The sequence below is a fragment of the Haplochromis burtoni genome, unplaced genomic scaffold, assembly GCF_018398535.1.
Source record: "Haplochromis burtoni strain Fernald_Lab_line unplaced genomic scaffold, NCSU_Asbu1 Contig_56, whole genome shotgun sequence".
Taxonomy (NCBI): Eukaryota; Metazoa; Chordata; class Actinopteri; order Cichliformes; family Cichlidae; genus Haplochromis; species Haplochromis burtoni.
Window position 1 is genome coordinate 2034521 of NW_024582417.1, and position 10160 is coordinate 2044680.

The 10160-nt window shown below is 38.5% G+C and overlaps 1 protein-coding gene across 2 annotated transcripts; it reads left to right on the plus strand.

Moving 5' to 3' along the window:
• The first annotated feature begins 6 nt into the window (after positions 1 to 6).
• On the plus strand, positions 7 to 7200 carry chrdl2 (chordin-like 2). Of its 2 annotated transcripts, none has more exons than XR_006054410.1 (11): positions 7 to 83; positions 528 to 640; positions 733 to 826; positions 936 to 1081; positions 1751 to 1844; positions 2022 to 2083; positions 2617 to 2779; positions 2902 to 3090; positions 3185 to 3358; positions 5544 to 5719; positions 5848 to 5902. XR_006054410.1 is itself a non-coding variant. In XM_005922203.2 (11 exons), exons 1-11 carry the CDS (start codon positions 17 to 19, stop codon positions 5979 to 5981), a joined length of 1329 nt encoding a protein of 442 aa, XP_005922265.1. In that variant the 5' UTR covers positions 7 to 16; the 3' UTR covers positions 5982 to 7200. The 2 variants fall into 2 exon arrangements, 1 of the variants encoding a protein (XP_005922265.1); XM_005922203.2 differs by having other exon boundaries at positions 5627 to 5719; positions 5848 to 7200.
• The last annotated feature ends 2960 nt before the right edge of the window (positions 7201 to 10160 follow it).

Below are 10160 nucleotides of genomic sequence, written 5' to 3' on the forward strand. Positions count from 1 at the left end.
AGAAGCAAGAAAAGAAATGAAGTCCATGTTTTTGTTCATTTTCATTATTTGGTTTGCAGCTGCAGAGCTAAAACCCCGGAAAGGTAAGAGCAGACTGTTGATGCTTATTCTTTCCTGATCAAACGTGTGTTTGAGGGGGGCTTTAAATGTTAAGGAGGGGGAGAAAAGCATGAAAATGCGACTCAAATGAGAAAAGTTTGCTCGGATTCCGCGACTCGTATATTAGGATTAACGTGTTTGCTGCACAGTTTTCTTTCTCTTTTGCTGTCACAGAAGTCAGCAGAAGTTAAATCATGACTTCTGTTTCTCTAAATACTCTTAGGGAACAGTCCGCTCTTTGGCTCTTTCACAGCATCTGATACGTTTTCCACGTTTTAACCCAGTTTACACAACTCAAAGGTGACAGTTGCTTTGGAAAATGTTTTATGCAGTACTGAAGTAGTGTGAATGTCTTTATTTTCTGCCGATCCGTTTATCTGCGCCATATGCGTTTCTCAGCAGCTCATCTTTTTTTCTTTAACTCTCAGGGTCCGGTGTGGTGTGTACTTTCAAAGACAAGACATATATCCCAGGAGACAGCTGGCATCCTTATCTAGAGCCTTTTGGGTACATGTTCTGCATACGCTGCGTCTGCACAGAGGTAAAGTTAATACATTAAAGGGATATTACACCAAAAGAAGCCAAAGTTGCTTAAATAGCAACCTATAAATTCTGGGATTTGCTCTCTTTTAGACAGGCCATGTGAAATGTAACACAATCAAGTGCCCTGTCCTGCCATGTGAAAACCCTGTAGCTGAGCCTCAGCAATGCTGTCCGAGATGCACAGGTAGACTGACTCGTCACACACTGTCAGCTTAAGCTTTTGAGAGAAACTACTTCTGTTGTGATTTTTAAAGCATCCCGTCCTGCTTGGTGTGTTCTCCCCCCTCTCCCAGACGAGCCGAGGATTCCTGCAGGGCTGAGGGCTTCGGTGAAATCCTGCAGGTATAATGGGAGCATTTATCAGCCCGGGGAGACATTCACCAAACACAACCTCTTCCCATCCAAGCAAAGCAATCAGTGTGTTATGTGCACATGCTCTGTGAGTTCAGTCTAATTTGATACTTTCATTTCTTAGTTTCTGAATAAAGAGTTTTCATTTTTCAGAGAGAGTTTCCATGTGATTGTAAAAAGGACGTAAAATGCAAAAGAAATAGGAGAATATTCAGAACCTTTGCAATGTAATTCATGCTGAAGTGTTAGATATGTAAAGAAAAATCATTATATACATGTGTGGGGTGTGTTTTTTTTAAGTATAGTGTTATTGCATGTATGAGAAGAAGTAGCTGCCAGTGTTATGCAGTTGTAAGTGAAATGCATTGCTGTCTTGCTTTGGCTGTGACGTGCACATAATACAAAGTGTACTTTACAATATAGAGCAGCATGACAAGCTAATCTCGTAAGCTTTTAAGTTCTTTTTGCTTAAAATGTTGTACAAAAACAGAATAAACAGCAATTATTTAACCAGTGAATAACTTACAGGTACAGGTTTAAAAACAGTGAAAAAAGCTTTCGTCACATTTCTTTGCCGTGCTGTATCTGAACAAAGAGCAATTTGTTTTTTTGGTAGCGATATGATGTGCTGTTAAAATACATGTTGCTATCACAGCATGGTTATTATTATAATATTATCTAATTCATTCCACTTTTTACAATAGATAGTTCTCAAATGTCATTTTTTTCTTAATATTGGATTTTTTTCTTATCACAGGATGGAAACATCTTCTGTGCTCTGAAAACCTGCCAACCTATCACCTGTTCCTCCCCGGCGTCTGTTCCAGATACCTGCTGTTTGCTGTGTAAAGGTAGTCAATCTTCTCTAAGCTGACAAAATGCCTTTATTCAGTTTCCAAGATGGAATTCACGAAGAAGTAAGGAGCACTATTTTAGGATTTTCACATATAGGTTAGGGGCTGAGCAATGTAGCTGGTTAATAGGAGTGTTTTTTTTATATTGCTCTACATTCCCCTTTTTCCTCTTAGATCATGGCATCAGTGGGTCCTCATCAACTGAGGATGGAAACCATCAGCTAAACAGAGGAGTTGTATGTATTTTGCTGATTGCTTTCATGGGAAATTTGCCTGCATTTGAAAATTATATTTAAATTTAGTTTAAGACTGCAAAGTGGTCTCACCAGTTTAGTAGCTGCAGTTTAATTACAGGGCTTGAAATCTAACAGGATCTGGTAAGCTGTCCTCGTCCGTGTCACCGTGATCACGACAAAAGTCGGAGCAAGCAGGCTGATTTTTTCCCCCTTATGCAGTTATCCGCCCAACTTGGCATCATATTGTTCAGATTCTTTGTGAATCACCCATTTGCTGTGATTGTTAGTGACAAAGGCACAATCTGTGGTTCATTTGGCCCAATCACTGCACAGCACTGAGCTGCACTGTCATCCTATTTAAAGGGGAAAAAATGAGCTAAAAGCAGTGACTCAGATGTCTTTAGCAATGTTATTAACTTTAATGATTTGGGGCATATTCTGATGTTCCTTCAGTTTTCACTTTGGGGGCAAAGCAAGTAACTCCAGTAGCTAAATACATGAAGGATAACTGCATTGTCTTCTGTTTTACATAGAGGCATTCGGTTGATCAGTGCTCTGGAGAACAGAGCAGGGTGCGGTCCAACCGCGCCACTGCACCCAGGACCTCTCCTAGAGGCCCGAGTCTCAGTAAACTCAACCTTAAAGGGGCTTCAGAGACCACCGTGAAGATTTTGTTGCAGAGGAAACACCAAAGAGGTGAGACTTTGTCAAAACAGAAAGATCATTTGTAGGCATTTTATTTTATGTACATGCTTCTCACAACTTTACAATCGTTTCCATATGTAGCGCAACACTCAAATGTTTTCCATTTCTCTCAGCATGTTTATACAATGGCAAGACATACTCTCATGGAGACATGTGGCACCCAGTTTTGGGTAAAGTCCTGGAATGCATCCTGTGCACTTGTACTGACGGGATATCGGACTGCAAACGCATCACATGTCCTACCCAGTACCCTTGCCAACATCCTATGAAATCAGCGGGAAAGTGCTGCAAGACTTGTCCAGGTAGTCAAACAATACTTTGGCTGTTTATACAGATCTGATGTTGATGGACTGTAAACATCATCCATTCAACCGCTCTCCTAATTGTTTTCCCCAGAGACTAAAGCTGAAAGTAACCAGACCCAGTGCTATCTCGGACATAAAAATAACCTCTTGGTGTATAAAGTTGAATCAGCTCTGAATGTTGACTCACCCAACGCAGTTAGGATCATTGCTGTTGAAAGACAAAGTACTGCTGAAGTTGAAGTACAAGTATGGAACACTATAGAAGGTACTGCACCCGCTCCTCTGAGCTATATTATAGGAAAAGTTAACATTTTTTTCAAACGTGCTCATTTTTTCTTGCCGAGTATTAGATGAGAAGATTGTGAGCATGTACAGGTTTCCTGACTGTTCAGTATCATCACTCACTTAGCATACAGAGTGGCTTTCATTCATTTTAGAGGTGCTGGTCAGCAGATTCTCTTACCTGAGCCAAGCTATTTTCTTCATATTTCCAGTCTTTATGAGAGTGTAACTTAACTCCCTCCAATAGACTGTACATAAAAGCTGCACCACTGCTCCAGCTCTCAGACCTGAACCTCCGGCAGAAGTGCCTTAAATCTAAATTATTAATAACAACTTCTCTGATTTGTACCAAAAACACTTGAAAATCTATGAGAAAAAGAGGGTCTACCTTGTGGTTCAAGCTACCACGTGAGGATGGAGTGCCTTCAGCTTTGGTTTAAAAACAAGACAGCAATAGAAGAAATCCTGAACTTGAGGCTTTAAATTGGTAGTTCACAAACCCTAAAGTAGCTTTATGGTGGTTACATCCATCTTTGATATACAGCTTAGTCGTACCTTTATATTAAAGATATAGTGTGTGTCACGACTGTCGTTCTTCTCACCTAACACTTGACAACAGAGCAAAAAAGAATAGAAAGCCAATTAGAACAAAGTGGGAATGCTGTGTAAAATGCAAACAAAAACATCATGCTGTGATTTGTCTCATAAACCCATATTTTATTCACAATAGATCACAGAAAACATCTAAAAGTTAAAACTGAGAAAATGTACAGTTTTAAGATCAAAATATATTCTTGATGGTCGCAACATGCCTCAAAAAAAGTTGGGACAGGGTAATGTTTGCCAGTGTGTACCACCTCTCTTCTTTTAACGACAGCCAATAAATGTGTGGACTTTTAAGAGAAGAATCTTGTCCCATTATTGTCCAATATAAAATTATTGCTAAAACAGTCTTCTTTGTTGTATTTTTAATTTCGTGACACGCCAAATGTTTTCAGTTGGTGAAAGGTCTGGACTGCAGTGGAGTATGCGGTTTAGCATTGTTTTGCCGAGATGCAAGCCTGATGGTGCCTTTCAAGCTGCCAAACTCATAGCCACTAATGCACCTCTATACCTCTATACTTCAGAGATGCAGGCTTTTGAACTTTTGGACAACAAACCGAGCTCCTCCTGTGTAGTTCTAAGGATGCGGCATCCATGTTTTCCAAGACAAATTTCTGATTTTGATTCATCTGACCTCAGGACAGTTGTCCACTTTGCCTCGAGAGTTTTAGCCCAGAGAAGACAGCGATGTGTCTCGATCATGTTCACATGTGGTTTCCTCTTTGCATGACAGAGCTTTGACTTGCATTTGTTGATGGCACAGTGAACTGAGCTCACAAAGTGATTAATGCAATACCGAAGATCATAGGCTTCCAGTACTGATTTTTGGCCTTTTCCTTTGAGCACGGAAATTTCTTCACATTCTCAGAATCTTTTGGTGATATTATGTACTAAGATGATGGAATCTTTTAATTTTATACCAAGAAAAATGATTCTGAACTTGCTCCACTATTTGCAGTTTTTGCAGATTAGTGACTACCTTCAGTTCAATTAGTTGTATTTATGTAGCACCAAGGTAAAAATGCTGCAATATTAGAAAGACACTCCTACATGTCCCCCTATGGCAAGTGCTTGGAGACAGTGGCAAGGAAAAACTCCCACTGAGCAGGAAACAGGAAGGGACATCCATCTCTTGTGATTGGTTGGAAGTGAGGGGAGGGAGAGAGAAACAGAGTTTCATAACTATTAATGATTAAATGCAGAGTGTTGTTTAAACACACAGGGAATGAAAAGAGATGACTACGTCTTAGAAACTCTGCCTTGGCTAGATGCTCTTTTTACCCAGGCACGTTACTAACCTGTTGCCAATGAATCTAATTAGCTGCAAAACGTTCCTCCAGCTGTTTCCTTTTAGTACAACTTACTTTTCCCACCTATTGTTGCTCCTGTTCCAAGTTTTTTGAGACGTGTTGCTACCATCGAATTTAAAAATAAGCTTACTTTTGTAAAATAGTCACATGTTTAAACGTTTAATGTTTTTTCTATCGTTCTATGAAAAATACATCATTTAATTCCGTTTTTATTTATTTTTGTTCCCCTCAACTCTTCTGAAATTGGGGTTATAGTTTCCAAAATGTGAAAAGCAAGACAAACATACAGCACGGCTGCACCTCTGTGTGATTCTCCTCTGAGTCCTTTATTCTTACAGGCGTTTTACAATTAATGGAAATTGGCGACATTCAAAGGAAAGACATTTTGGATCATCCAGAGAACTGCACGTTGCTCACAACACTCGATGAAGGTTTGTTTTTGAAGCGACTGATTTCTGTGGCAGATTTTGAAATCATTATTTTAGACTTATCTTACTGTGATTTTGTGTGTGTGTGTGTGTGTGTATCAGGTTTACATCAGTTCTCATTTATTTTTCAGAGACATGGAGAAAATTTAAAGAGGAAGGAGAAAATCTGAGTAAAGCTCCTCAGACCACGATTTGTGAAGATGGCATTCGGGAGATTGTGACTTTCCTAAATCCTAAGCAAACCGAAGGCCTGTGTTCACCCTAATTGTCGCTATATGTATCATTATTCAGAATAACTACTTGGATGTGCAAGTCAAATATATTATCTATACTGTTTTTAATCCATCATTGACCATCATGTTTAATCATCACATATTTTTAGTTTTAAACTGTTAGGTTGCACAGTCTGTAGCAGTGCGCTCGACAGCTGACTTGCTTATGATGTGTACTTGTAATAATTCAAAAACTATCATGAATTTGGCTAGGTGCTGTAATTATAAACAAAATGTGAACATGTGAATAAGAAATGTAGATTTCTTAGCAGCTTCATTCAGTTGTAATTTTGGGACGAAGGCTTCAAAGACTGTTTTGGCATTCACTCGGTGGGATCAGTATTTGTGGAAGAAGGGAAAGGCTTTGCTTAAGTACATGAAAGGAACTTGTATTTTAATATAAGTTGGGATAGAAGCCACATTTTGTTTGTTTGTGTGGTCATCAAAGTATTTATTGTAAATACAGCAAGTTTTTGTCACCTTATTTAAAGGGTATTGTTTCCTATATGATTTCTGTGTATATACATGTGACTGCTTGAATGTTTTTCTTATTTTTCTTGAAGTAGTTTCAGGCATTACATGGGAGTAAATGCACAGCTTTTTACAATTGTGCCTTTTCTGTTGTTAGCTAAAGACCTATTGTAGCTTCTTTTTGTATGCAGCTGCACAGTTTGTTGTAATATCCTGATATTTTACTGCTCCACATATCTTTTGTGTATTTTACAGTGGCGGATGTAGTTGAATGCACTCTGTACCACCCCTCATGGGTATAAATACCTTAAAGTTTTCTCTGATTTGTGTCCTGCTGTTATGTATGAAATGATGCATTTCAGTCACAGTAGGAATCAGGATTTCTACTTGAGGCAGGGTGTCTAACTGTTTTTGGGAATGATTTGCTGATTCATCAGTGGTCTGCACGCCAGCTACAGCAGTGCAGTCCTAAGACCTTCATCGCCTGGAGGCTTCCAATAAATCGAGCTCCGGAAGGCCGGATAAACTGTGTTCCAGCTGGAAATTAAATGTTATCAGAGGCGTGGAAATCAAAAGCAGAAGCTCAAACTAAACCTTAAACTCATATTTTCTGATCAGCCACAACATTCAAACTACCCATATAGTTTGTATATTTGTGCCACCAAATACAGCTCAGACACATTAAGACATAAACTCTGAAAAACCACTGAAGGTTGGTTTCAAGGAATTGAGACGTTAGTGCCCTGAAAACATGTTTGCCTTCTTCCATAGTCTTAGTTTTTTGGGGTTTTTTTTGCATATTTATCATACTTTACACGTATCTCTGAGCATTAAAAAATGTAATAGTAGACAAAGATCATTCAGGTAAATAAGAGAAAAAAAGCAATGCAAACCTGCCTGGCCCTGTGTAAAAAACAAAAATGGCCCTCCTTGTTAATTAACCGTGATTAACCACATTTTTTGTGGAAACCAGAGTTCAGTTTAACTAGCCACACACATGCCTGATTAATGCCAGACCGGCTGAATCAAGAAATCACTTAAAGAGAACCTATCTGACAAAGTAAGGTAGGCTAAAAGAGTTAAAACAAATAAAAAAACACATTATGCCACAAAAGAAAGAAACAGCTGAGAAACAAAGTTACTGACATCTGTCAGTCTGGAAAGAGCTACAAGGTCATTTCTAAGGCTTTGAGACTAAAATAAACCACAGTGAGAGCCAACCTTCTGATTAGTAGATGACCTGCTCTGCCTCCTGAGCTACAGCCACCATAACGATCACAGCTTTTTATATATGGGTGTAGGAACAGCTCTTTTCCAGATACTTTGGACCAATCCCACAACAAACTGACAGTTTTTACAATTGGATTTGTGAATGTGTTTCTCAAATTTGTCATCATTATATTGTGTCCTTACCAAAAACATCCCTTGCTTGTGAAGGTCGCAATAATTTCATAATTTTGAACCTCTAATTCTGAAACATGCTTAAAAATAAAGGTTGGCTCCCATACTGATGTCAATTTCTTAAAATCCCAGAGCAATGGTGGCTACTAAATGTATAAAATAGTGGTCAAAAGATTCTGACACTTTCACTGAAATATACATATAATTCCCATTTATCTGAATTTAATATTTTTTGTTGACAATATCATCCTGTCATCTCATTTAAGTGATCCCAAATTAACATTGAGTTACCCTCTACTTTTTGCCCTTCAGCTGTATAAGGCTGATGGGTATTGTTGTCACTCCACCAGGTCATCGGGCAGCTGGGTGGGCGGGCAGGCGGTGTGGCCGAGAATGAGGAGCCATGGAGTTCGAAATTGATACCAAAGGTGTATCTACCAAAACTCAAATTTGAGACTGAATCCTTTCTCCTAATAACAATTAATAATAACAACAACAATAAACCAAAATGACAACAATTAATTTGTTGCACTATCTGTCCACTTAATAGTAAAATCCTCCACTACAGTAACTTCTTTCTTAAAATTATTATACAAATGTATTTGCCAAAAATCATCTTGATGAGCCGCAAGACTGATTATATTCTGTGGATGGACAAGACAAAAGCAAACCTTTTTGGAAGATTTGAGTCCCATTACATCTGAATTCATAAAAAGAACACCAACAGTCAAGCACGGTGGTGGTAGTGTGATGATCTAGGGCTGCTTTGCTGTTTTACAACCTTGAAGACTTGCTGTAATCGATGGAACCATGAATTCTGCTTTTTATCCATCAGATCAGACCCTGAAGCTTAAGCACAATCAGGCTATGAAGCCCGACAATGATCCAAAACACACCAGCAATTCTACCTCTGAATGGCTAAAAACCACAAATAAAAGAAAAAACCCAAACAAATAAAGGTTTTGCAGCGGCCTAGTTAATGTCCAGATCATAATCAGATTGAAATGTTTTGGCATGACCTTAAAAAGGCCCTTCATGCTCAAAAACCCTCCAGTGTGCCTGAATTAAAACAAGTCTGCATTCTTCCACAGTGATGTGAAAGACTCATTGCCAGTTATTGTAAATGTTTGATTGCAGTTCTTTATTTTTGCCAAGGCCAGCACAACCAGTAATTTAAGGGGCAATTATTTTCTTCCCTTAAGAAATGAAATCATTATTTAAAAACTGCAGCGTTAACTGTCTTGAACTGTCAGCCCCTCCAAGTAAGTGATGCATATGCACCTTGTGTTTCATATCCTAGACAAACTAAGGGCTCATTGAATTTATCACTGTAATGTTTGTAAAGTTATAAATGGTGACACGTTATATACGTCATCATTCTGATGGATCGGCTTGGTGGATCAATATCGTGCTCTCTGCCTTCTTTAATAGGGCTTAATGGTTTGAACAAGCATAACTGAAGTTACATCCAAACCAGCAAGAACAAAGGGTTTATTATTCAGGGAAGAACTCTCTAATAAATAATTCTCATGAATAGAAATGAGTTTTTAGGGGTTTAATCAATGCCAGGAGAGGAATATTCAAATAAAATTGTTAGACTTTTCACAGTGTGCCAAAATTTTGCAGGAGGTCGGTGATGCTTTGAAGCTCTAAGAGATTTTGCATTGTTGCCTAGAACTGGGGGGAAAAGGGCCCTATTAGCAAGTCAGCATACTAATTTTTTTTTGTAATCTTCTAAGATTCATAGTGAATAACTTAAAGGAATATGAGGAGAAATTCAAAATATTGTGTGAAATTAATCACAGTAAATCTTACATATTAATCCCATATTACACAGATGTGGGCCAGAGGAAATTATGGCTTATTAAAACACAATAATAGGAATAAATAAATAAATGAATTATTAATATCATTTATTTCTATAGCACCTTTCTAATCCAAAGATACAAGGTGCTGCACAGAATTTTCAATGATCAGTGGAATTAAAACATAGAATGAGTCAAATAAGACTGAATCATAACCAACATGAACGTAGCCACTGTGAAGTCTTCTTTGGTTTGTTGAAGCCTCAGTGTTAGTGTTTTGTTTTCTTTAGAATAAAAAGTTACCATATTGGACAAATGAGTGGAGTATGCTCTCCATGCTGGCGACCTGTCCTCTGTGCACCCTGCCTCTCGCCCCTTGGTAGCTGTAATAGGCTCCAGTCCCCCTGCAACCCTGAACTGGATAAGAGGAAGAGAATGGATGGATGGATGGATGGATGGATGGATGGATGGATGGATGGATGGATGGATGGATGG

Bases quoted from the DNA above. Each gene is read 5' to 3' on its own strand.
- chrdl2 (XM_005922203.2), top strand. From the start codon at position 17: ATGAAGTCCATGTTTTTGTTCATTTTCATTATTTGGTTTGCAGCTGCA. The intron at 641-732 runs GTAAAGTTAATA...GCTCTCTTTTAG, and splicing joins TACGCTGCGTCTGCACAGAG to ACAGGCCATGTGAAATGTAA. The intron at 3,091-3,184 runs GTAGTCAAACAA...TGTTTTCCCCAG, and splicing joins GTGCTGCAAGACTTGTCCAG to AGACTAAAGCTGAAAGTAAC.